Source organism: Fundulus heteroclitus, chromosome 14 (genome assembly GCF_011125445.2).
Source record: "Fundulus heteroclitus isolate FHET01 chromosome 14, MU-UCD_Fhet_4.1, whole genome shotgun sequence".
Taxonomy (NCBI): Eukaryota; Metazoa; Chordata; class Actinopteri; order Cyprinodontiformes; family Fundulidae; genus Fundulus; species Fundulus heteroclitus.
The window spans coordinates 3,744,237-3,771,614 of record NC_046374.1 but is presented as its reverse complement, the minus strand read 5'-3'; the positions used below and the strand labels follow the sequence as shown (position 1 = coordinate 3,771,614).

The window sequence follows — 27,378 nt, the reverse complement described above, 5'->3', positions numbered from 1 at the left end:
GATTTTGTACTTTGTTTTACGTTATCAGTTTCTTCTGGCCTGCTCTGATCACTTCTGTCACCAGCCTTTATTCAGTTCACCTGCCAGCATTCTTTCATCTTCCTGTCACTCCCCTTCACCAGTCCACCATCCAATCAGCTTCAGTTTTCTTCCAGCCACTTTTTCCCCCCTGATCAGCTCCACCCATTCTGGTAATTAGTTTCACTCCGTTCACCTGCTCACTCCCCTACTTATACCTGCCTCTGTCTCCTGCACTTGGCCAGATCATTGTCTTTTGAGCCTTTGGTGAGTTTGGTCCACCATTCCCTTTTGGTTTGTCCTGTCGACTTTACCCAATTGCCTCCAGCATTTCTGAGCCAGCCTGATCCCTGAACCTGTTTTTTCCTGCCCTGTTCTGACTGCTTACTCGTTTTGCTGACCTGATTCTTCCTATGGATTATCGGAGCTTGCCTTATCCCATTTGTATTCCTGCCTGTTTTGGACTGCCATTTTTGTGTACTGTTTTTGGACTGTAATTCTGACCACTGAGTTTTGCCTGCCCCTGTATTGTTTAGATTGCCTCCATTAAACCTGCTTGTTCGGCCTGAATACTGGGTCCTGAATCAGTCTGTCGTTCATGACATAGGTATGAGGAGTGTGTGTGCATGATGCACCTCATAGATGGATGTAAATTAATTGTATATTTAGATGCTTAATGTAATTAATTTAAAAAAATTGAGAACTAAGTTAGAAATTAACTTTTATGAATACATTTAATTAACTTTTTTAGATACAGTCATTTTTAACATTATCATTTGTAATGTTTTTCAAATGAGTGTTGTGATTTTACTGAGTGTAATTTTGCAACTCAAACAGAAAACACCTCAGTTGTTACATTTCTATTTCTATGGCTACAGTTTAAATTTTAAGTGTGTGCATGGATGTGTCACTGTAGCTATGCTCATGTTCAGTGTTTCAAAAAGATGGAAGTATAATCATAAACAGGATAAGAGAGTTACGTAATCTCTGTCTCAGTGCGATAAATGCCATAATGGGGTTGTATCCGGCAGAAGCCTTTGGCCCACTATTTCAAAACAAAACATCCAGTCAGTTCAGTTTTAAACATTCTGTGATTACAAGGCAAGCATAAAAGTATTACATAATTGTATTTACTTAAAATGTTCAGGTTGCTGACATTGCCGAGAACAAGAACTACGTGCTGAGATAAAGATTTGGTAAAAGATTTGCACTACAAAGATTAACATTAACACTAAACAGGATGCCCAGGCACTCCTTTTCCCGCGGTGCTTCATAAAGTACAACAGAAGACAGAGCCTTTAGCTGTATTTCGCTTTTTTATCTAGACTTCTAGTGAATCAGTCAAAAAGTTAGAGAATGAAAAGGTGCTTAATGTTTTGTCTCACCTGAATGGTCCAGCAGGGTCTTTTATTTTGCCACATTTGTCTGGTTTCACCAGTTCAGCCTCAAGACTGGGCTCACAGTCTGGGTCCGGCTTTGTGCCTGGGGTACACCTACACAAATCAGGGTTGGTTTGCCTTTGTTAAAGCAAAGACCTTCTCACACATGATGAACAAAACCAGTATGGATATGATGAAAAAAAATGTATACACTGTGTTATAGCAGGAAAAAGGCTTTGAGAAACCATTTTAAATCACCACACAGAATTTATGGCCAGGTCTGTTTTACAAGCTTCTACATCATATTAATTCTTTTGTTGATGTCTTTTATAATGTACACAAAGAAACAAAGAAGAGTTGTGGGAAAATCAGAAAATCTCTGATCAGAACGTCAACAGATACTCACGAGTCATCCTCATCTTCTTCTGTCTTCCAGCTGTTTCCAAAGTCATTAACATTTGGTACCAGGGTGCCATCTGGTTTGGTGAATTCATTGCCTGGGTTCCCATCATAGTCACCACAGAGACCACACATCTGGTCATAGTAGGTACTGGAACAACATAAAGGAAAGAGGTGTAAGGAAGAACATGAGCCAAAACATATTTAACTATACATGAGCAGCATTTTGTCCAGAGGGCTGTCGAGTTCTGGTTTATTTGAGAGAAGCATTGGAAACACAGCTGGTGAGCTTTTAGGTCATCAGTGGTGGTAAAATTTCTACCTGTAATTTTCAAAAACACATGTATACCAACCTAGGTACTGAGATCTGGGCATAATGATTTCCATCCCAACGCACACGCAGGCCAAAAGATGTCTCCAAGGTGACGTACTGACCAGCAAGAGTGATGGACATGAGAGGAGAGGGGGAGTGAGGGAGAGCCACGCGTACACCGTTGACCTGCAACAGGGTTGGATGAAGAAAATGAGTTCCAGTCAAACAGAACTAGAATATAAACATCTCTTTTCTACTTAGATTTTCAGTTTGGTTTAACTTAGGACAAGTGTCTGCAACCTTTCCAATCCAAAGGGTAATTTCTGCTCTCAGTCCACCTCATGTAAACTCATTTTAGCAGCAAATGTTACATGAACTTTTGAAAAAAGACAACTTCTAATTTTTGTTAAATATCGACTACAGGAGGTTGTTGTCCTTTTAAAGACATTTGTCTTTTTATTATTATTTTAGACTTTAAAATACTATTACTAAAAAAAACGTTAAAAAAAACATTTGCAGAATGAGAACGGCTGTTTTTTTTTCAATGGGATGTTGATATTTGTGGAAAATTATGAAATAAAAATCACATAAATTTCAACCAAATGACAAAAATGTAGATGAAAAATATTATACTGGTGCCTTTAGACCAATTCTGTTGTGGAAATGAAATGCTAGCATTTCATAAAATTGCTGTAACATGTGTTTTTTTTTTTTATATGTACATTTAATACATTATTTGATTCTTGATCATTTTAGCCAACGTTATTAAGAGCAGTTGTTGACTGTCCCAAGAGCCACTTGCTCTTCCAAGGGGATAGACTAGGAAAATAATAAGACAACGTGACAGGAAGAAATAAAAAGCAAATTTAGTGACCAAGAAGAATAACAGACCCAGTGAGAAGGCACATATAGTTGGTGAGAAGTGGAGACAAGTTATTTATTCTCTGTATTAGTGTAAGTTTTAGTTTTTATTGATCCTCCACCAATATGCATATTGATGGTAGGTGCTGCTTTCAAACACATTACACTAACACTTATACTTCTTATAAGAAGAACAGTTGCTGTTCGGGGAATCTAGTTACAGAATGTAAACAGCAGTGTTAAGTTTTGGGGGTGTCAAACCCTGTCAATGTTGAAAACGTCTGTTATGAGTTACTACATTCTCCAAAAATAATACTAGCAACTATATTTACAATCGATGCAAAACTACTATTTACACTGACCAGAGTTCTTCTGGCCTTCATCAAGATGACAGTGATTCCATTCACAGTGACGTAGAGTTTTCTAAGGTAGGACAAGCCTGGTGCTCCTCTCTCTTCATTCTTCGCCTCCACAGAGAACCAAGGACCTGTACAAAGACCATACTCAAGTAGCACCCAAGTGAACTTGATGTACTCAATTCTGTATTTATTGATTGTTGGCTTATTTTGCTGCACATAAAAAGTGCTAACAAATTAATTTCAATAACCTCATATATTAAGGCATGCTGAGCAACAAAAACACATCATTCCACAGGGGAAAGAACAAATGATTGTTTGCAGCATTTTATGTTGCTAAGGAAAACACTTGATCTGTAGGACCAGGGTGCGATTTGGTCCACCCCCCTCTGCTTGTGACGTCCCCCCCTCTGGTCATTCATGTTTTATCCCTGGGGGGATACATTCCCCCCCCCCCCCCCTCCGGTCTGAATTTAAAAATGTATATAAATTAGGGCTGTCAGTTTTAACGCGTAAGACCACAACGCCGACATTTTTTTTTATTATTATTATTTTTTTTTTTTTTGTCGCCGTTAATTGCGCGTCAAAACACACACCGTTCCCTAATGTTTTTCCCCCACCGCGCTCCCGGACTGTGTTTCTTTTACCCTCGGCGCTTTCCGTAGTTTAAAGAGTGCTAGAGACTGTAGCAAAACAGACCCGTCCTCACTGTTGCCAAAGACTGTTTAATTAATGAGACTTTGGGCTTCTTTTATTCTAAAGGCGCTTGTAAATTTTATAAGTCACGGGTTGCGTTTTTTTTTTTGGCACGTTTCTGAAAGTGAAATCGCTTATTTGGGCTCTAAAATAAGTGACGAAACAGCGGTTATTAAGAGACCTGCCTGCACTAGACACTTTATATCCAGCTGAAATATCCCTCCGCGATAGGAGCCGAAAGGCAGACAGAGCAACTCTGCGTGTATTTTCTGCAGTTTACGGTGCAATAACCGGTGATAAGTGCTGAAAGTAGATTACTTGGTGCAGATCACCATTTTGAGCAGACATTGGTTCTGAAGATTGGTTTTTAACACGCTGATAACATTGCAGAAACCAAACCCATAAACCGTACTTTAATGCTTATTCATTTGTTTTCTCTGTATTTGTCAAACTAAGGCTGAATCACATTGCCAAACGAAGGATCTGGAGTTACTAAACAGTTGCTAAACAGTCTCTTTCAGGGTACTAAGCTCCTGCCCAGTTGCAAGCAAAGTGTAAGACTGGAATGACCTGGATATTTAAAATCTTTTTCCAGGCTTAAACTGTATGAACATGGATATAAACAGCAAGCAAAAACATTCAAAGAAGTTATTGTTGGTGTGAAAGCTCAGAATTAGATGTGTGTGTGAGAGAGAGAGTGAAAAAACGAACAATAAAACTTATGACTTTATTGAAATGTAAAATTTTTATTAATGCCTAATACCATGTCTATCTTTGTTTAAGAGGCTAAAAAATATATCGGCATGCTATTTGTTTACAAATTTATTTACACATTGTGTAAACATCAGGGCGTCATGATTAGTCATTTAGCCATTATAGTCCAGAGTTTAACATTTGTCACTAGGATGTTTTCATTACAATTCTCAAAAGTGCTTGAAAAATAACAAAATAAAAATATTTTTTGTACAAGCATGTATTTTATTAGTGTCATTTATTGCAAAATTGCATAATAAAATGCCCAAACAGGCTATTACACTTTCAGAAATAAAAGGATAAAACATACAATTAATTTGCAATTAATCTCGAGTTACCTATCGACAATATGTGATTAATCGAGGAAATGATCCCCCCCTCTGTTTTTTTTGCAAATCGCACACTGTGTAGGACGTTCTCAGAGTAAAGCACATTCACTAAAAACTCTATACAAATATAATAATGTTAATATTATAATAACATTTTCTGTGGCAGAAAAAGTAGACAGATCTCACTGAAGGTTTTGGGTGAAATTCTATATTTTTTCAGAGGTCATTGAGCTCTTTGAAAGAACATCCACTGTCATTCTGTTTTACAGCAGATCAGTGCCTTTCTATTAGCATCTTGCTTTAAAAGCAAACTAATAACAAGCTTATTTTTCCACGCTAACATTCAAAGCCTTTGCTACCGGGGAAACTTGAATAACAACCAAAAGGTGACCCTAACAACAAAGTGTATAGCTCATCCATTTTTGGTTAGATTTTTATGCACAGGAACTTCCTTTACTAACAAAGATACAAAAAGAATGCAGAGCATATAATGTTTTTGGGATAATAATAAATTATGTGAACATGTTGTGAATGGTCCTACCTGTGTTGTTCTTGCATGTTCTGGCCAGAGTGTATGTGCATGTTCCCATAAAGCTGTAGAACTTCTTGTCAAAGGTGTTGTAGTGAGGATCCCCAGAAACCACACAGTCCTGAGAACCTGAGTAAACATAGAAATAACTTAAACAACCACAGCTTGAACAGTCAGTCAGTAAGAAATGAAAGGGAAGTAAGGCTTAAAATGTATGTTATTGATTCTTAGAATACATTAGGTTATCAGGATCTATCTCTAGATTATGCTGCTGGTCTAAGTCTTTAGCATTCACTGCTTCTTTCTCCTACTCCTCTCTATTTATGCTAGATTTAGAGTTATGACTGTCATTGAGTGTTTCTGTTTTTCCCCCATAGGAAGTATGCCTGGCCAAGTGCTTCTGTGTTAGATTGTTACTATCTTGTTAGGTAAATGGCTGATCATACTGAACCATCTTCTGCTGGAGGTTAGCGAGCAGACATTTCTCTCCACTGTTGCTTGTTGGACAGTCACAACCTTCTGACTTTCTTCAACAGACTTTTTACAAAGTGACATTGGTCAATCAGACAGTTATTTGTCTTCTAGAGTTTGAAGTTTAATCTGAAGAATAAAAGCTATTCACACACTGGAATAGTCAATGCTGCTTTTTATTAATACTGAGAAGTATAAACATTTGAAGTTCCCAGTTGGAGATACAAGTACACACCCTTAAGGCAGAGTTCTGACTTGGGAAGTTGGAGATCAATATCCAATATGGCTACCACACGTATGTGGTAGCCATATTGGAGTTCAAAGCCTTCAGCTGATCCAAAATGCTGCAGCAAGAGTTCTGATGAAAATAAACAAGTGGGATCATATTTCTCCAATTTTGGCTTCCCTTCATTGGCTTCCTGTTAAATCAAGTATAAAGCCTTTAACAATCAAGCTCCATCAAATATCAGAGATCTGATTACCCCGTATGTTCCTAACAGAGCACTTTGCTCTCAGACTGCAGGTCTGCTGGTGGTTCCTAGAGTCTCTAAAAGTAGAATGGGAGGCAGATCCTTTAGCTATCAGGCTCCTCTCCTGTGGAACCAACTCCCAGTTTTGGGCTGTTGAAGGTCTCCGTACAAATGCAACTTAATTTAAATCACATTAAACTCATTAAAGTCAGGTTAATTGCCATAGACCAAAAAAATCACTATGTACAGATTAAGAGCAAAAATAGATTTTTCTCGACTCTGGCTCTATCCACAGTGTATCTGGTGAAGACAATACCTCAAACCTTGGAGTAACCTAGCGCATGTCAAGAGGCTATGTTTGGGGAGTAAGACATTCACTATTTAAACTTGTGAATGTTGTTTTTATTTACCTTCTCTGTATATGTGAACTTACCAGTGGGATAGCAGCCAAGATCGCCATCCTGGACTTTACACTCATGCACTGGGGGACACTCTGCAACCTCACAGGTTATTAATGACGCATCACATCTGCATTTCAGCTTACAATTCTCCACATAAAACTCTTCTCCAGGCTGAAACAAAAAGAAAACAAACAAAAATTAAAAGTTGAGAATCTAATACAGCTTGTTTGTGAGAGCTAGGTTTTCTCTAAACAAATATTAATTTGACAAGGACAAACTGTTAATTCGAGTAATATGTTATATGTATTTATGCTAAATTAACAATCGACTTATACATTGATACTTAACCTTCAAATTAAATATTACATATTTATTTGTGGAAATTGTTCTCAAGCAACTTGAGTCGACAAATATAGGCAGGATATACTCCACCGGATTAGCTGTTGGCCTATTATGCCGAGATAACCATACCTGGTAATACTGGCCATTTGTGTATGTGCAGCCACAAGTATTCTTCTGGACACATTTGCCAGCACTTAGGACATAACCAGGGTCACACACACACGCCTCAGAGCATGGTCCACTACAGGAGGAAGGTTTTCCCGAGCATGTCTCTTGACATGGGTCAGCACAGGGCTCATAGTGGCTGTTAGGAGGGCAGTTCAGTGCTATGGATAAGAAAAAAAGCTAGGGTCAACTATATAGTCCAAATAGAGGAAAAATGCATTAAATACGAAGCAGATCACACATGAAACATTAATTTCTAGCCTGGGATCCCCCTTTAGACCGTATTATAGAAATCACAACAGTGCTTTTGTAAATAGTTGTAAACCAAACAGCTTTGTGATAAACTTTGTTAAACTACATTCTGTGTATATTTACACAGTTTTTGTAACGTTTCTGGCACTGGAGCTGCTGATTGCAATCAGCCCACCTGTGTCTTTCTCCACCCTGGCTGCTTAAAAGCTCTGCTCCTCGCAGTCTCCAGTGCCAGAACGTCTTTAGCCACACGGTGAGCGCTTCCAGCCTTCTTTTTGAATTCCTGTTTGCCTGTCAGTCTCTCGACCTGTTTTGCCTCTGTTTTTGAAAACCTGTCTGCCCCTTTTGGATTTGTCTGCCTGCCTGGGTCCTGCCTGTCAGCCTCAGAGAACTGGACTGCCTCACCGTGTTTCTGACCCCAGCCTGTCCGTGAGTAAAACGAGTTCGCCTGCCCCCTGTTCTGTCTGTGCTTTCTGGATTGACCTGGACCTGGACCTGGACGCTCTATTTGGATTCCCCCTTGGAGACCGCTGCCTGAGCTAAACGGATTTCCCCCTGACAAAGACCTGGACCGGACCTGGACAAAGGGCCCTGGATAACCCCCTCTCGGACGCCTTCGTAACAAGGAGTCAGAGTTCTGCCCTCAGCACGTCCAGGTTAGTGACCTCACTTCTCTCTAACAAGCCTGTTAATATCTGCTGGTCACTAACCTGCGACTCTGCCTTCAGGAGCGGCCAGTCGCAGAGTGCGAGCCGAACCAGGGACCGAGCCGCCAGCGTCAAAATAAAGACTGATATTATTTTTGTACTCACTTGTTTTCGGGTATTTCTTGGGTCCTCCTAAATTCATCACAGTACGTTCTGGCCAAACATGGACCCTGTACCCGAAACCTAGTGGCGCGCGGGGGTAGAAAAATCCGTTTCTGTTTTAGAAGCAGGCGTCTCGGAGATTCTAGGCCATCTTCGAAGTCGGGGAAGCACGCAGCCTCCACTTCCGCAAGCCGCTTCCTCTAGCCCTCCGTCACTTCCGGTGACGTCGTCCTCGTCAGAGCCCCGACTCTCCCCGCCGGCAATGTCTTCTGGTGATCCAGAACATTGCAGGGCTTTTCCCACACAGTGCGAGACACATTTCGAATTGCAACCTTCCTCATTCTTTTCAGACCGGTCCGATCAAGCATATGTGATGTCCTGCTTTGCCTCCACTTACTCCGTCAGTGGTCCTATTTCTGGAATCGATCCCGTCTCCTCAAGAGAAATCGGCATCCCCGCTGGGTCCGCCGTCCCGTCGCCGGAGGAGGAGACGGCGGCTTATTGACCAGGCCTCCAGCTGTTCTGAGGAGCGGTCAGCCGGGCCAGTTCAGCCCCAGCCTCTGCCGACCGTCCCTCTGGCTTCTTCAGCCGCTTCCTGTCCTGCGGACCGAAGTCCTCCACTTCCCTATCCTGATCTGCCCACAGCTCCCTCTAGTGACGCTGTAGAAGCCGACCATAAAGCCCTGGAGAGTAAAATAAGGACGTTTGCCCCCATTATTAAACGCCTCAGAGAGGCTCTCCTCTGTCAATATTCAGAGGGACTGGAGGAGAAATTAAGAGAGGTAGAGGGACATTATAGGTCAGCCCTCCAGGCTTTCTACAGCCGACCTAAACCAGTCCCAGAGGGTCCGGCCGATACCTCGCCTCCTGAGTCTGGCCCTGAGGATCCGGCCGATGCCTCGTCTCCCGTGAAGTCCAGAGAGGTGGTCCAGGAGGACCCGCCTCTTCTGACCTGCGACGTGGGAACCCAGAGGGGTCCGTCACTGACGTGCGACGTAGGAATCCAGAGGGGTCCGTCACTGACGTGCGACGTGGGAACCCAGAGGGGTCCGTCGCTGACGTGCGACGTGGGAACCCAGAGGGGTCCGTCGCAGACGTCCGACATCGGGACCCAGAGGGGTCCGTCGCAGTCGTCCGACGTGGGAACCCAGAGGGGTCCGTCGCAGATGTGTGATGTGGCAACACAGTGGGATCCGTCGCTGAACTGTGGTGCGGGGTCTCAGGTGGATTCTTCATTCTTCGGACACCCCGGGCCTCCGAAGAGGATGCAACAACTGTGGCCCCCTGGAGTCTTTGAGCCTCTCGATGTTGTGTTTAAGCCCAGACCCCTTTTTGCCCTCATGGACAGCCAACTCTGGGAGAGACTTTATTGGATGTCTCTTTCTGAGATCCTCCAGGGTTTGATCCTGAGACTCCTGGTGGCAAAGGGTCTGACTTTGGCTCCTGAAGCCTGTAGCCCGGGGCCTCCTGAAGCCTGTAGCCCGGGGCTTCCTGAAGCCTGTAGCCCGGGGCCTCCTGAAGCCTGTAGCCCGGGGCCTCCTGAGGCCGGTAGCCCGGGGCCTCCTGAAGTCTGTAGCCCTGTGGCCTCTGTAGTCTGTAGCCCTGTGGCCTCTGTAGTCTGTAGCCCTGTGGCCTCTGTAGTCTGTAGCCCTGTGGCCTCTGTAGTCTGTAGCCCTGTGGCCTCTGTAGTCTGTAGCCCTGTGGCCTCTGTAGTCTGTAGCCCTGTGGCCTCTGTAGTCTGTAGCCCTGTGGCCTCTGTAGTCTGTAGTCCTGTGGCCTCTATAGCCTGTAGTCCTGTGGCCTTTGTAGCCTGTAGTCCTGTGTCCTCTGTAGCCTGTAATCCTGTGGCCTCAGCAGCCTTTAGCCAGACTCCCACCTTAGCAGCCTGTAGCCAGGCTCCCACCTTAGCAGCCTGTAGCCAGGCTCCCACCTTAGCAGCCTGTAGCCAGGCTCCCACCTTAGCAGCCTGTTGCCAGGCTCCCACCTTAGCTGCCGGTAGCCAGGCTCCCCCTTCAGTCGCCTGTAGTCAGGCTTCCTCTTCAGTCGCCTGTAGCCAGGCTCCCCCTTCAGTTGTCTGTAGCCAGGCTTCCCCTTCAGTCGCCTGTAGCCAGGCTCCCTTGTCAGTCGCCTGTAGCCAGGCTCCCTTGTCAGTCGCCTGTAGCCAGGCTCCCTTGTCAGTCGCCTGTAGCCGGGCTCCCCCTTCAGTCGCCTGTAGCCAGGCTCCCTTGTCAGTCGCCTGTAGCCAGGCTCCTTCTTTTGTCGCCTGTAGCCAGGCTCCTTCTTTAGTCGCCTGTAGCCAGGCTCCTTTGTTAGTCGCCTGTAGCCAGGCTCCTTTGTTAGTCGCCTGTAGCCAGGCTCCTTCTTCTGTCACCTGTACCCAGGTTCCTTCGTTGGTTGCCTGTAACCAGGCCCTTTCCTCCGTCGCCTGTAGTCAGGCTCCTTCGTTAGTCGCCTGTAGCCAGGCTCCTTCGTCGGTCACCTGTAACCAGGCTCTTTCCTCCGTCGCCTGTAGTCAGGCTCCTTCGTTAGTCGCCTGTAACCCGGCTCCTTTTTCAGTCGCCTATAGCCAGGCGTCCCCTTCTGTCGCCTGTAGCCAGGCTTCCCCTTCGGTCGCCTGTAGTGAGGCTCCCTCGTTAGTCGCCTGTAGTGAGGCTCCCTTGTTAGTCGCCTGTAGTCAGGCTCCCTCGTTAGTTGCCTGTAACCAGGCTCCTTCGTCAGTCGCCTGTAGCCAGGCTCCTTTTTCAGTCGCCTGTAGCCAGGCTCCTTTTTCAGTCGCCTGTAGCCAGGCTCCTTTTTCAGTCGCCTGTAGCCAGGCTCCTTTTTCAGTCGCCTGTAGCCAGGCTCCTTTTTCAGTCGCCTGTAGCCAGGCTCCCTTTTCAGTCGCCTGTAGCCAGGCTCCTTTTTCGGTCGCCTGTAGCCAGGCTCCTTCTTCGGTCGCCTGTAGCCAGGCTCCCGCACCGGGAACCAGTGACCAGGCACCGCCGCCTGTAGCCGTTAACCAGGCGTCGCCGCCTGTAGCCGTCAACCAGGCGTCGCCGCCTGTAGCCGTCAACCAGACACCGCCGCCTGTAGCCACTAACCAGGCGCCGCCGCCTGAAGCCACTAACCAGGCGCCGCCGCCTGAAGCCACTAACCAGGCGCCGCCGCCTGAAGCCACTAACCAGGCGCCGCCGCCTGTAGCCACTAACCAGGCGCCGCCGCCTGTAGCCATTAACCAGGCGCCGCCGCCTGTAGCCATTAACCAGGCGCCGCCGCCTGTAGCCACTAACCAGGCGTCGCCGCCTGTAGCCACTAACCAGGCGCCTTCCGTACCCTGTAGTCTGGCGCCTTCCGTACCCTGTAGTCTGGCGCCTTCTGTACCCTGTAGTCTGGCGCCTTCTGTACCCTGTAGTCTGGCGCCTTCTGTACCCTGTAGTCTGGCGCCTTCCGTACCCAGTAGTCCGGCGCCGGGTTCTGTTTTGCCTCTCCCCAGACCTCGCCGCCGGCCTCCTAGATTCCTGCTCCGCCGCCGGCCTCCAAGGTTCCTGCTCCGTAGACGGCCTCCTGGACGCCCGCCGGAGAACCTGTCACGCCGGGGCCGTCCGCCGGAGAGCCTGTCACGCCGGGGCCGTCCGCCAGAGAACCTGTCACGCCGGGGCCGTCCGCCGGAGAACCTGTCACGCCGGGGCCGTCCGCCGGAGAGCCTGTCACGCCGGGGCCGTCCGCCGGAGAGCCTGTCACACCGGGGCCGTCCACCGGACGGTCCGCCGGGACGACCTCCGGAGACCGTTTCTCGCGGGGCCGTCTTCCAGGATGCCCACCAGACTCTCTGTTCTAGAGATTGGTTTAAAAGCATTTCAGTTAGTTGGTTTTTGCCCTTCCCAGGGTTGTTTTCTGTTATGGACTCTTGTTTTCCTTTTTTTTTTTTTCCTGACCCTCCTGCCTGTAGCCCCCTCCACCCGCCCGGTCAGACTTTTATTTAGTTTTCTTTTGTACTCTTAGAGACGTTTAAGGGCGTCTGGAATCCGCCCTTGAGGGGGGGGGGGCTCTGTAACGTTTCTGGCACTGGAGCTGCTGATTGCAATCAGCCCACCTGTGTCTTTCTCCACCCTGGCTGCTTAAAAGCTCTGCTCCTCGCAGTCTCCAGTGCCAGAACGTCTTTAGCCACACGGTGAGCGCTTCCAGCCTTCTTTTTGAATTCCTGTTTGCCTGTCAGTCTCTCGACCTGTTTTGCCTCTGTTTTTGAAAACCTGTCTGCCCCTTTTGGATTTGTCTGCCTGCCTGGGTCCTGCCTGTCAGCCTCAGAGAACTGGACTGCCTCACCGTGTTTCTGACCCCAGCCTGTCCGTGAGTAAAACGAGTTCGCCTGCCCCCTGTTCTGTCTGTGCTTTCTGGATTGACCTGGACCTGGACCTGGACGCTCTATTTGGATTCCCCCTTGGAGACCGCTGCCTGAGCTAAACGGATTTCCCCCTGACAAAGACCTGGACTGGACCTGGACAAAGGGCCCTGGATAACCCCCTCTCGGACGCCTTCGTAACAAGGAGTCAGAGTTCTGCCCTCAGCACGTCCAGGTTAGTGACCTCACTTCTCTCTAACAAGCCTGATAATATCTGCTGGTCACTAACCTGCGACTCTGCCTTCAGGAGCGGCCAGTCGCAGAGTGCGAGCCGAACCAGGGACCGAGCCGCCAGCGTCAAAATAAAGACTGATATTGTTTTTGTACTCACTTGTTTTCGGGTATTTCTTGGGTCCTCCTAAATTCATCACAGTTTTGGTCCATGAGGCAGGCACTCTGTCTACTTTTAAGACTAGGCTTAAAACTTTCCTTTTTGAAAAAGCTTCTAGTTAGAGTAGCTTAGGTTACCCTGAAGCTACCTCTGTGGTTATGCTGCGGCTGCTGGAGGACATCAGGGTCTATTTTTCTCACTATGCTTTATCCTACTATTCTCCAATTTGCATTGTTGTTAATTCAACTTTTCACTTTTTGTTCTCTGTCATTTTTTTCGTCATAGTGGGTACACCTGGTCTGGCGTTTTGTTAGCTGTGACATCATTCAGGGGAGGCAGATGATCCGCTATTACCATATAATATTAAAGGATTTCTGGATCAGTGTGTGCTTCTGTGCTTTCTGTGTCTTTGCTCTGTCTTCTGTAACCCCCAGTCGGTCAAGGCAGATGACTGTTCACACTGAGCCTGGTTCTGCTGGAGGTTTTTCTCCCTGTTAAATGGGAGTTTTCCTCTCCACTGTCACTTCATGCTTGCTCAGTATGAGGGACTGCTGCCATGCCACCAACAATACATAGAATGCTTGAAGTGTGAAAGAATTCATGTTAACACCAATGGAGAAGAAAATTGTCACTTTTCTTATCACCACAATGAAATCCTTAATGTTGCTCCATCAAGTTACAATTGGCCCGTTTCAATTTAAAGTCTCAGGCTTTGGTTTTCCTGAGCAAACCAATGGCTAGGGCTTTTGGGTTTTCATTTGTTAGGGGCCATTTTTCAAAAAGAGCCCCAATGAAGACGTTGTGAGGAAAAATTGCAGTACCACTCCTGTCCTGCCGCTGGTGGTAAGAAGACATCGGTCAAACAGACAAATGCAGAGAAATTGTATCCATATCCTGTCACTCATCTCAACTACAGAGAAACAGGAGGACAGCACGCAACTGATGACCTTATATCTCCTTAGGCCCTTTTACACCACCCCCAACCCTATTTCTCACTGCCAGGCTCCACTCTGCCCTACTCCTGTTGGCATAACTAAATAAAAATAAAGCAGAGCTTATTTCTGCCTGGGCACCGTGGGGACAGCAGTTGTGATGGTAGTGTGACAGAAGTGGAGGGAAGACGAGACTATCGCTTTTCTTATCAACACAATGAAACCCTAGATGTTCTTCCATCAAGTCACATTGTACCCTGAGGTCATGCTTCTCACAGAACCATTGGACTGGGGACTACTGCAAACTGTTGCCCACCTTTTCCATTTCCTAAAGTGTTTTTTAAGAGCATGCAGTAGACCAACGATTATATAAAAGTGCTTCAGAATACCAAGACCAAAACCTTTGTGAGATTGACCAGGTCAAATAATGAAACTAGTTAAGTAATGTTATTAATGAGTTACTGGAAGCTTTGGTAAAGTACATTTTGTATGAACCATATTTCACTTGTAAGTAATTTAACTGACCATTATAAACCTCCACAGTTTTCATTCTAACCTTCATGAAATCATCCACAGTTTAGCCAATACTCACGGCAAAATGTGTCATTCCTCCAGGGTCCGATGTTAACCCCACGGTCCTGGCACTCATTGACGTAGGCCTCAATAGCTTCACATAGAATGGGTTTGGCTCCATCCAATTCACATAAGTCAAACACACAGTCCCTGAAGTAATTCTGAAGACATATAATTGATTTGCCGAGTTAGCATGCTGAATGGTGTCTGTGATCTAATGTCCAAGTCTTTCACAGAAAGCACCAGCAATCATCCAGTGTTCATTAAACACAGTTTTACAAAGTAGATATCCTCATACAATAAGTGATATTGCTTACATGGCTTTTTATAACATGCGATTTTTTTTCAACATTATTTATATAAATACTTGGAAAGTTTGCTGGCAAATAAAAAGCTCCTAGGAGTCACTACATACATTTGGGTTGACTTTGGGATGACACGCAGCGAAGGGTCCATTCTTGTCCAGCAGGATCCCGCAGTATCCAGAGCTCTCATATAGCTCCTCCTCTTCTTGATCACATCCAGGAATAGTGGTGTTAGGTTTCTTATTACACCTGTCAACACAAGTTAGGTTCATTGTTTAACATTTATTTGGCTAATTGAACTGAGTTGCATTGAAATAAATTTAATGAATTGTACTTGATCAAACTACGTTTGATTCAATGGAATAGTCCTGAACTTAGAGTTGGAAATCGTTTCGATTGCACAAGTGGAAGTAAAAGTACAAACTGTAAAGACATAGCTTCTCTTACTGAATGGGAAGAGACTCTGATGTAAAGACATACTCAGGATAGAGGTACTTTACATTTAGAGGTTTGCCTGTTTTGTATGTATGAATGGGTTTTTTAGTGGTATTCTTAGATTTTGTCAAAGTTTTGAAATGTTGCTTCATCCTTGTTTGATAAATAACAGCATAGTAGAATGTGTGGTGGGGTGTCTTTGACATCAGGGTAGATCCTCTTGGTGATCTGGTGAAGATCCACCAGTTTTCTACAAGTAAAACTGTTGAATTGACTGAAGGGATTTAATCCTTTTTTCATTTTCACAGTAACTGTAAGTATGTTACAATTAAAGCTATATTGGTAATCCTGTTGAGAAACAATTTTTCTTATAATTGGTGAAATGTTCCTTCCAGCCTGAGAGTAGTCAAATACTAAATGGTTTGTACTTGTATAGCGCTTTAAAGTAGTCTGAGGACCACAAAGCGGCTTCACACTACAGTCAGGCATTAACCCATTCAAACACACACATGCACACCATGACAGTGGTGAGCTATGTTAGGCTGACATAGGTGAGGCTGGCATACTGGGGAGTGGTGGCCTAGTGGTTAGAGCAGTGTGCTTGCGCTCTGAGAAATGTCAAGTATCCGGTTTCGATCCCCACAGCCCGCCCTCTGTGTCCCTGTGGCAAGACCCTTAACCCCAGATTGCTCCCCGGGCGCTGCACAGTGGCAGCCCACTGCTCTCCAAGGGGGATGGGTTGAAATGCAGAGGTGAATTCTCCATTGTGAGATCAATGATGTTAGTTATTATTATTATTATACATTGCTGCCACCAGGCCCCAGGGTGAAGGTGTCCTACCATGGACCACAAACGACTGACATGGTCAGAGCGGGGGGATTGAACCGGCAACGGCCACTCCCTAACCTCTGCGCCACTCCTGCCCTTAGTCAATACATTATGTATTCAGTATACAAACAATATTAGACCTCTGTGAGAGGTGTAGGTCTGTAAATACTCAGGACCAATCACTGCCATTGGTCTGAGTGACACGGATTGGTCAGAGAATTGGTCCTGGCCTCACCCCCTCTGACCCTTGAGCTCTGGGGATAATGCCTTATCTATTGGTTGTCCGACATGACAATCATTGTGACGCGCTTGCGTAACGCCAATGCGCATGTATCTTCCTTTTATTTCCACTTGCTGGCTGTACATGCGCACTTCTGGTGTTTATGCAGTCAGAGCTTTCTGTTGAGGTACTGAACCCAAAGCTTTCATTGATTTTACTGTTCATTGTGGACTCCGCTGCTCTCACTGTTACTTTAAAAACAATGAAGTCTCAAGATGAAACTCTCTTCAAGTCACATTGTACCCTGAGGTCATGCTTCTCAGACGAACCATTGGACTGGGGACTAAACTGTTGCCCACCTTTTCCATTTCCTAAAGTGTTTTTTAAGAGCATGCAGTAGACCAACGATTATATAAAAGTGCTTCAGAATACCAAGACCAAAACCTTTGTGAGATTGACCAGGTCAAATAATGAAACTAGTTAAGTAATGTTATTAATGAGTTACTGGAAGCTTTGGTAAAGTACATTTTGTATGAACCATATTTCACTTGTAAGTAATTTAACTGACCATTATAAACCTCCACAGTTTTCATTCTAACCTTCATGAAATCATCCACAGTTTAGCCAATACTCACGGCAAAATGTGTCATTCCTCCAGGGTCCGATGTTAACCCCACGGTCCTGGCACTCATTGACGTAGGCCTCAATAGCTTCACATAGAATGGGTTTGGCTCCATCCAATTCACATAAGTCAAACACACAGTCCCTGAAGTAATTCTGAAGACATATAATTGATTTGCCGAGTTAGCATGCTGAATGGTGTCTGTGATCTAATGTCCAAGTCTTTCACAGAAAGCACCAGCAATCATCCAGTGTTCATTAAACACAGTTTTACAAAGTAGATATCCTCATACAATAAGTGATATTGCTTACATGGCTTTTTATAACATGCGATTTTTTTTCAACATTATTTATATAAATACTTGGAAAGTTTGCTGGCAAATAAAAAGCTCCTAGGAGTCACTACATACATTTGGGTTGACTTTGGGATGACACGCAGCGAAGGGTCCATTCTTGTCCAGCAGGATCCCGCAGTATCCAGAGCTCTCATATAGCTCCTCCTCTTCTTGATCACATCCAGGAATAGTGGTGTTAGGTTTCTTATTACACCTGTCAACACAAGTTAGGTTCATTGTTTAACATTTATTTGGCTAATTGAACTGAGTTGCATTGAAATAAATTTAATGAATTGTACTTGATCAAACTACGTTTGATTCAATGGAATAGTCCTGAACTTAGAGTTGGAAATCGTTTCGATTGCACAAGTGGAAGTAAAAAGTACAAACTGTAAAGACATAGCTTCTCTTACTGAATGGGAAGAGACTCTGATGTAAAGACATACTCAGGATAGAGGTACTTTACATTTTAGAGGTTTGCCTGTTTTGTATGTATGAATGGTTTTTTAGTGGTATTCTTAGATTTTGTCAAAGTTTTGAAATGTTGGCTTCATCCTTGTTTGATAAATAACAGCATAGTAGAATGTGTGGTGGGTGTCTTTGAACATCAGGGTAGATCCTCTTGGTGATCTGGTGAAGATCCACCAGTTTTCTACAAGTAAAACTGTTGAATTGACTGAAGGGATTTAATCCTTTTTTCATTTTCACAGTAACTGTAAGTATGTTACAATTAAAGCTATAATTGGTAATCCTGTTGAGAAACAATTTTTCTTATAATTGGTGAAATGTTCCTTCCAGCCTGAGAGTAGTCAAATACTAAATGGTTTGTACTTGTATAGCGCTTTAAGTAGTCTGAGGACCACAAAGCGCTTCACACTACAGTCAGTCATTAACCCATTCAAACACACACATTCACACCATGACAGTGGTGAGCTATGTTAGGCTGACATAGGTGAGGCTGGCATACTGGGGAGTGGTGGCCTAGTGGTTAGAGCAGTGTGCTTGCGCTCTGAGAAGATTGCAAGTATCCGGTTCGATCCCCACAGCCCGCCCTCTGTGTCCCTGTGCAAGACCCTTAACCCCAGATTGCTCCCCGGGCGCTGCACAGTGGCAGCCCACTGCTCTCCAAGGGGATGGGTTGAAATGCAGAGGTGAATTTCTCCATTGTGAGATCAATGATGTTTAGTTATTATTATTATTATACATTGCTGCCACCAGGCCCCAGGGTGAAGTGTCTACCATGGACACAACGACTGACATGGTCAGAGCGGGGGATTGAACCGGCAACGAGCCAACTCCCTAACCTCTGCGCCACTCCTGCCCTTTAGTCAATACATTATGTATTCAGTATACAAACAATATTAGACCTCTGTGAGAGGTGTAGGTCTGTAAATACTCAGGACCAATCACTGCCATTCGGTCTGAGTGACACGGATTGGTCAGAGAATTGGTCCTGGCCTCACCCCCTCTGACCCTTGAGCTCTGGGGATAATGCCTTATCTATTGGTTGTCCGACATGACAATCATTGTGACGCGCTTGCGTAACGCCAATGCGCATGTATCTTCCTTTTTAGTTTCCACTTGCTGGCTGTACATGCGCACTTCTGGTGTTTATGCAGTCAGTTAGCTTTGGTGTTGAGGTACTGAACACCAAAGCTTTCATTGATTTTACTGTTCATTGTTACTCCGCTGCTCTCACTGTATACTTTAAAAATGGCTGATAGTCTCAAGAAGAAAACTCTCTTACAAGTTAATGAATAGAGGAAGGCCTCAGACGAAAGAAATAAGACCAGACTATATTTGGGAGAGTTTTTTTTCACGTGAGTTGGAGAGCAGGTAAGATGGTCTCGGGCATGCACAGTTATTCAAAAAGGGACTTGGTTGTTTGTTACCTAAATTTCAGGAAAAAAACAGTGACTCTACCTTTAAGTGTAATATTCTGGTTTCTGTTCTGGTTTTATTTTTGAGTCATTTTCCTCTCCTGCTTTAGGTTGTCTGCTTGCTTTGAGTTTGTGTCCTGTCTGGGTTTTTATTTACTGTTAGTTTATCTTGTTTTGTAATCTGTCTTAGTCTTAGCTTTATTTTCTGTTTTAGGTTTTTACTTCAGAGTGATTTCGTTTCTCAGTAAGTTTGGTGTGGTTTCTGTCCACTTGTCCTGTCAGCTTTTTAGCTTTGGTTTCTGGTTTATTTCTTGTTTTGATCTTCTGCACTGATGTCTGGTCTAATTACCCACTCTGCACACCTGCCTTACTCCACCCCTCTTGCAATCATCTCTGACCGGTTCCACCTGCTTCCTCCTCCATATAAACAGTTGAGACCAGACATCAGTGCCAGGTCGTCTTGTTGAGTTATGGGTGAGTCTCCTCCTGCAAGATTCTGTTTTTTGCTTTTGGATTTTTGACCCCCTTTGTCTCCAGTAACCTGAGCCATCCTGTCCTGTCTGTTCCTGCCCTGCTTGCACAACTGGACTGTTTGTTTTTTCTGCCATTTTTGTTACAACAGGTTTTTTTGGATTTTTGTCTCTGTTTTGATTTCTGTTATTAAAATCCTTCTTTTTAAAGAAACCTCTGCTGGTCTGGCTGATTTCTGGGTCCCCTGCCTCTGATCATTACATTAAGGGCAGAATTGTAAAACAATGTAATGCAATAAATATGGCACAATAGGATGTAAGTAGAAGACTAGAAGGTCTGAGTAGCACAGAGTTTGCAAAAGACTCCTGAAACTGGACTGTGTATTATTTCTTTTCATTTCTTGTCAGTTTAGAACCTTAGAGGAAAGAGAATATGTTGGTTTTAGGGATTGTTTTTATTGTTCAGTACTCACTCTGGATCAGTGTTCCAGCTGTGCCCAAAATCATTTGCATTGCTTGTCAAGTTTCCATCTGGTTTACGGAAGTCGTCTTTAGTATTTCCATCATAATCTCCGCACAGTCCACACAGTTTATCCTCATAGCTGCACAGAAAATCACACAAAATATCCTGTTAATAGTTTGGTAGAACTCTAAAACGTTGTAAGATGATTGTTGAGTTTTGCCACGATGCTTGATGATGTCCATGAATACGAGACTTGAGAACCATAAACAGTCTCTAGTTAATTTATGACATAACCTCAACCACAGTGTCTTCTAACTAAAAGGAGCCATGTGTTGTCATCACTCACTCCTTGATCACTTTAATGTCCATGAAATGGTTTCCATCATAGCGAACAGTTAAGCCAAAGTTTGTGGACAAGGTGTAATGTTTTCCTGACTTAAAGACAGAAATGCCAGGGGCTGGATTCACTGGAAGATTAACATTGGTCCCATTCACCTGTATAGAAAAAGCAGGTGAGCAAAACACCAATAAAAGGGACTCAAAGCATAAAGAATTGTCACTAAAACATGACTTTTACAATGACTAAATCTATTACCTCGGTTTTAGTCAATGAAAGCATTAACAGAGAAATTTCTCTTTGGTAATGAGAGAAATGTTGAATTCAATTACATGTCAAACAATGCTCCAGCTGACTAACAAACAATCATGTTAATTCCTATTTCTTCCGACCATTTCATACCTGCACAGTTCCACCTTTGAGAATGGATATCTTCATCATGAACACATATACATGTACAGCCTTGACATAGGAGATGGTGGGTCTGTTATATCTGTTTTCATTGTCTGCATGGACCTCAAAGTATGGCAGACTTGTGTCATTGCAGGGTGCAGACATCAGATAGCTGCAGTTGCCCATGAAGTTGTATTTGTGTTTGTCAAAGGTTGTGTAGTGAGGATCTCCAGATGCTATGCATGTTGATGTACCTAAGGAAAAGAAATTGACAAACTACACTTCACAAGAATCTTTGAAGTGATATATACAACATAAATAATTTATTCTAAATGTAGAAGTGCACAGAAATTACTTTTATGTAATAGAGAGCTACGCAATTGTTTAAAATGTTAAAATCTGAGGCTCACTGAGGCATTCTTACCTTTAGGATAGCAGCTAGAAACACCATTAACCTCTCGACACTCTTCAGTTGGATCACAGGAGTTATCAACACATTGAAAAGTGTAGTTCCCCAAACAGCGGCACAGCTTTGTGCATCCATCTCCTGATACGACCTCACCAGGCTGTAAAATATGAATCAAGGGATCAGTAACTGGACTAACCTGCAAGACTCCTGTGCTAACTTGCTCTTTATTTTCACACCAGTATATTTACTTTTTCTTTCCAACAGAAATGCATCTACATAACAATGGCATCTGACCTCATAATAGTTATTGTCATCATCCAGACAGCCACATTTATCTAGTGGAACACACCGCCGTCCCTTGAAGACAAATCCAGGTTTACAGAAACAACCACTGATACAGGACCCAGAACAGTTGGTGGAAGGTTCCATGCATGTTGGAATACAAGCTGGACCACAGTCTATATACTCTGCATTAGGTGGACAGGGTTCTGTTCACATAATAAAAAGAAGAAAACAGCAGATGAAAACATTTGTAATGGACTGGAAATGTGTGAAATAAATTGGAATATTTAATTGTTTAGGCATAGTTGGTCCAAGAGTTCGGGTTGCAAGAGTTATTATTTTTAGTTAGAAATTCTCTCGTATTTGACAAGAGGTAAACCTACTGGGATAGCAGCCTAAATCTCCATCCTGGACTTTGCACTCATGCATTGGAGGACACTCGGAAGCTTCACAGGTAACAAATGGTGCATCACACCTGCATTTCAGCCTACAGTCCTCCACATAAAACTCCTCTCCAGGCTGAAACAATCAAAAGGGAAACGGATTATAAAACGCTGCAGGATTGAGGAAACAGCAGCTGGTTTTCCCTGAGCAAATGTTCATTTACCAAGGGCAAATGTTTGTTCTTTTATATTTGTAAAATCCATTTACCAATCAGTATTAACAACCAGATATATGAATAAATTAAATTATTAATCAGCCAGATTGATAATGTGTAGCACTATATGTTCTGCACATTATCAGTCTGGGACTGCTTTCATCAAATTTGTTTAGGGAAAGGAGGGACATTTAGCAGAACTCTCCAAGCAAATTGGACGAAGCAAAACCTAGTGCCCGCCTACCAAAGGTTGGTTTAAACCAATCATGGTGTCAAATAAAAATATAAGCAGCAGGTGCCATGGAAACCACAAGGTCTGCTAGTCAAGGCGCTTCTTGCTGTTGTTCTTTCAAAGATGAAACTGTGGATTCTGACAAAAGAGATGTGACAGCTGCAGGTACGCGTGTCCTCCTGCGCTGCCATGTTTATGTTAGTTCAGCTGTGGGCTCAGCAGCTCTTGCTTTCATCACAGGGGTATGTCACCCCTTAAACCATAATACTTCAACATCATTGGCCAGAACAGTTATTGGTTCGGTCACAAACCGTTGAAGCAGGACAAGATGGAGACTCATGCATTTGTGAACGCACAAATACAGCAAGAATTCTGCTTGCAGGCAAGGTTAAGTTTCCCCAGGTGATTTTGCAGTAATTCCCACCTTGGGACATGTGCCCAGAACAACTCACATGGCGTTGTTAGAGAAATGTTTCAACCGTCATGCAACAACAACCTAAGCATTGAGTTGAATAGAAGGTAGGGTCAGAGACTCAAGAGTCTTGCCCCCTAAATTACCTTTGCGACTCTGCAATTGCTGATTGCTTTGACTACAATTTATAAGTCTCTAACTTCCAACCATGATCAGACCTGAAGAAGTCTTTTGGAAGAGAGGCAATTGTCTTTAAGGAAGAAGAAGTGCAGATGTCTTCAAATTATGCACTGAGGTGTTTCTAGAAAGTACTAAATAAATAAAGCCTAAAAAAGATTCAAACTGTAATTTAAATATGCAGAACCTTTTCTTGTTTTATCACACAGGACATCCAGTAAAATAGACAGAATTTTGTATTTGTCTTACTATACCTGGTAATACTGGCCATTTGTGTATGTGCAGCCACAAGTATTCTTCTGGACACATTTGCCAGCACTTAGGACATAACCAGGGTCACACACACACGCCTCAGAGCATGGTCCACTACAGGAGGAAGGTTTTCCCGAGCATGTCTCTTGACATGGGTCAGCACAGGGCTCATAGTGGCTGTTAGAAGGGCAGTTCAGTGCTATGGATAAGAAAAAAAGCTAGGGTCAACTATATAGTCCAAATAGAGGAAAAATGCATTAAATACGAAGCAGATCACACATGAAACATTAATTTCTAGCCTGGGATCCCCCTTTAGACCGTATTATAGAAATCACAACAGTGCTTTTGTAAATAGTTGTAAACCAAACAGCTTTGTGATAAACTTTGTTAAACTACATTCTGTGTATATTTACACAGTTTTGGTCCATGAGGCAGGCACTCTGTCTACTTTTAAGACTAGGCTTAAAACTTTCCTTTTTGAAAAAGCTTCTAGTTAGAGTAGCTTAGGTTACCCTGAGCTACCTCTGTGGTTATGCTGCGGCTGCTGGAGGACATCAGGGTCTATTTTTCTCACTATGCTTTATCCTACTATTCTCCAATTTGCATTGTTGTTAATTCAACTTTTCACTTTTTGTTCTCTGTCATTTTTTTCGTCATAGTGGGTACACCTGGTCTGGCGTTTTGTTAGCTGTGACATCATTCAGGGGAGGCAGATGATCCGCTATTACCATATAATATTAAAGGATTTCTGGATCAGTGTGTGCTTCTGTGCTTTCTGTGTCTTTGCTCTGTCTTCTGTAACCCCCAGTCGGTCAAGGCAGATGACTGTTCACACTGAGCCTGGTTCTGCTGGAGGTTTTTCTCCCTGTTAAATGGGAGTTTTCCTCTCCACTGTCACTTCATGCTTGCTCAGTATGAGGGACTGCTGCCATGCCACCAACAATACATAGAATGCTTGAAGTGTGAAAGAATTCATGTTAACACCAATGGAGAAGAAAATTGTCACTTTTCTTATCACCACAATGAAATCCTTAATGTTGCTCCATCAAGTTACAATTGGCCCGTTTCAATTTAAAGTCTCAGGCTTTGGTTTTCCTGAGCAAACCAATGGCTAGGGCTTTTGGGTTTTCATTTGTTAGGGGCCATTTTTCAAAAAGAGCCCCAATGAAGACGTTGTGAGGAAAAATTGCAGTACCACTCCTGTCCTGCCGCTGGTGGTAAGAAGACATCGGTCAAACAGACAAATGCAGAGAAATTGTATCCATATCCTGTCACTCATCTCAACTACAGAGAAACAGGAGGACAGCACGCAACTGATGACCTTATATCTCCTTAGACCCTTTTACACCACCCCCAACCCTATTTCTCACTGCCAGGCTCCACTCTGCCCTACTCCTGTTGGCATAACTAAATAAAAATAAAGCAGAGCTTATTTCTGCCTGGGCACCGTGGGGACAGCAGTTGTGATGGTAGTGTGACAGAAGTGGAGGGAAGACGAGACTATCGCTTTTCTTATCAACACAATGAAACCCTAGATGTTCTTCCATCAAGTCACATTGTACCCTGAGGTCATGCTTCTCACAGAACCATTGGACTGGGGACTACTGCAAACTGTTGCCCACCTTTTCCATTTCCTAAAGTGTTTTTTAAGAGCATGCAGTAGACCAACGATTATATAAAAGTGCTTCAGAATACCAAGACCAAAACCTTTGTGAGATTGACCAGGTCAAATAATGAAACTAGTTAAGTAATGTTATTAATGAGTTACTGGAAGCTTTGGTAAAGTACATTTTGTATGAACCATATTTCACTTGTAAGTAATTTAACTGACCATTATAAACCTCCACAGTTTTCATTCTAACCTTCATGAAATCATCCACAGTTTAGCCAATACTCACGGCAAAATGTGTCATTCCTCCAGGGTCCGATGTTAACCCCACGGTCCTGGCACTCATTGACGTAGGCCTCAATAGCTTCACATAGAATGGGTTTGGCTCCATCCAATTCACATAAGTCAAACACACAGTCCCTGAAGTAATTCTGAAGACATATAATTGATTTGCCGAGTTAGCATGCTGAATGGTGTCTGTGATCTAATGTCCAAGTCTTTCACAGAAAGCACCAGCAATCATCCAGTGTTCATTAAACACAGTTTTACAAAGTAGATATCCTCATACAATAAGTGATATTGCTTACATGGCTTTTTATAACATGCGATTTTTTTTCAACATTATTTATATAAATACTTGGAAAGTTTGCTGGCAAATAAAAAGCTCCTAGGAGTCACTACATACATTTGGGTTGACTTTGGGATGACACGCAGCGAAGGGTCCATTCTTGTCCAGCAGGATCCCGCAGTATCCAGAGCTCTCATATAGCTCCTCCTCTTCTTGATCACATCCAGGAATAGTGGTGTTAGGTTTCTTATTACACCTGTCAACACAAGTTAGGTTCATTGTTTAACATTTATTTGGCTAATTGAACTGAGTTGCATTGAAATAAATTTAATGAATTGTACTTGATCAAACTACGTTTGATTCAATGGAATAGTCCTGAACTTAGAGTTGGAAATCGTTTCGATTGCACAAGTGGAAGTAAAAAGTACAAACTGTAAAGACATAGCTTCTCTTACTGAATGGGAAGAGACTCTGATGTAAAGACATACTCAGGATAGAGGTACTTTACATTTTAGAGGTTTGCCTGTTTTGTATGTATGAATGGTTTTTTAGTGGTATTCTTAGATTTTGTCAAAGTTTTGAAATGTTGGCTTCATCCTTGTTTGATAAATAACAGCATAGTAGAATGTGTGGTGGGTGTCTTTGAACATCAGGGTAGATCCTCTTGGTGATCTGGTGAAGATCCACCAGTTTTCTACAAGTAAAACTGTTGAATTGACTGAAGGGATTTAATCCTTTTTTCATTTTCACAGTAACTGTAAGTATGTTACAATTAAAGCTATAATTGGTAATCCTGTTGAGAAACAATTTTTCTTATAATTGGTGAAATGTTCCTTCCAGCCTGAGAGTAGTCAAATACTAAATGGTTTGTACTTGTATAGCGCTTTAAGTAGTCTGAGGACCACAAAGCGCTTCACACTACAGTCAGTCATTAACCCATTCAAACACACACATTCACACCATGACAGTGGTGAGCTATGTTAGGCTGACATAGGTGAGGCTGGCATACTGGGGAGTGGTGGCCTAGTGGTTAGAGCAGTGTGCTTGCGCTCTGAGAAGATTGCAAGTATCCGGTTCGATCCCCACAGCCCGCCCTCTGTGTCCCTGTGCAAGACCCTTAACCCCAGATTGCTCCCCGGGCGCTGCACAGTGGCAGCCCACTGCTCTCCAAGGGGATGGGTTGAAATGCAGAGGTGAATTTCTCCATTGTGAGATCAATGATGTTTAGTTATTATTATTATTATACATTGCTGCCACCAGGCCCCAGGGTGAAGTGTCTACCATGGACACAACGACTGACATGGTCAGAGCGGGGGATTGAACCGGCAACGAGCCAACTCCCTAACCTCTGCGCCACTCCTGCCCTTTAGTCAATACATTATGTATTCAGTATACAAACAATATTAGACCTCTGTGAGAGGTGTAGGTCTGTAAATACTCAGGACCAATCACTGCCATTCGGTCTGAGTGACACGGATTGGTCAGAGAATTGGTCCTGGCCTCACCCCCTCTGACCCTTGAGCTCTGGGGATAATGCCTTATCTATTGGTTGTCCGACATGACAATCATTGTGACGCGCTTGCGTAACGCCAATGCGCATGTATCTTCCTTTTTAGTTTCCACTTGCTGGCTGTACATGCGCACTTCTGGTGTTTATGCAGTCAGTTAGCTTTGGTGTTGAGGTACTGAACACCAAAGCTTTCATTGATTTTACTGTTCATTGTTACTCCGCTGCTCTCACTGTATACTTTAAAAATGGCTGATAGTCTCAAGAAGAAAACTCTCTTACAAGTTA

The 27,378-nt window shown here is 43.6% G+C and overlaps 1 protein-coding gene and 1 long non-coding RNA gene across 2 annotated transcripts in view; one reads left to right on the top strand and one right to left on the bottom strand.

Moving 5' to 3' along the window:
• The window catches only part of zanl (zonadhesin, like), an 88,795-nt gene that overhangs the window by 42,325 nt on the left and 19,092 nt on the right, over positions 1-27,378 (bottom strand). Inside the window, exons 23-40 of the mRNA XM_036146082.1 lie at positions 25,701-25,839; positions 25,305-25,446; positions 23,409-23,605; positions 22,119-22,254; positions 21,748-21,941; positions 21,469-21,610; positions 21,054-21,298; positions 20,661-20,809; positions 20,325-20,453; positions 17,577-17,715; positions 17,181-17,322; positions 7,447-7,643; positions 7,008-7,146; positions 5,646-5,762; positions 3,333-3,457; positions 2,150-2,295; positions 1,804-1,947; positions 1,404-1,511 (exon numbers count right to left, since the gene is read on the bottom strand). Coding sequence (XP_036001975.1) covers positions 1,404-1,511; positions 1,804-1,947; positions 2,150-2,295; positions 3,333-3,457; positions 5,646-5,762; positions 7,008-7,146; positions 7,447-7,643; positions 17,181-17,322; positions 17,577-17,715; positions 20,325-20,453; positions 20,661-20,809; positions 21,054-21,298; positions 21,469-21,610; positions 21,748-21,941; positions 22,119-22,254; positions 23,409-23,605; positions 25,305-25,446; positions 25,701-25,839 — 2,730 coding nt within the window. The remainder of the gene's footprint in view (positions 1-1,403; positions 1,512-1,803; positions 1,948-2,149; positions 2,296-3,332; positions 3,458-5,645; positions 5,763-7,007; positions 7,147-7,446; positions 7,644-17,180; positions 17,323-17,576; positions 17,716-20,324; positions 20,454-20,660; positions 20,810-21,053; positions 21,299-21,468; positions 21,611-21,747; positions 21,942-22,118; positions 22,255-23,408; positions 23,606-25,304; positions 25,447-25,700; positions 25,840-27,378) is intronic.
• On the top strand, positions 8,348-8,587 carry LOC118565641. The gene is made up of 2 exons (XR_004932488.1): positions 8,348-8,390; positions 8,463-8,587. It is a non-coding gene; the product is annotated as an uncharacterized LOC118565641 (long non-coding RNA).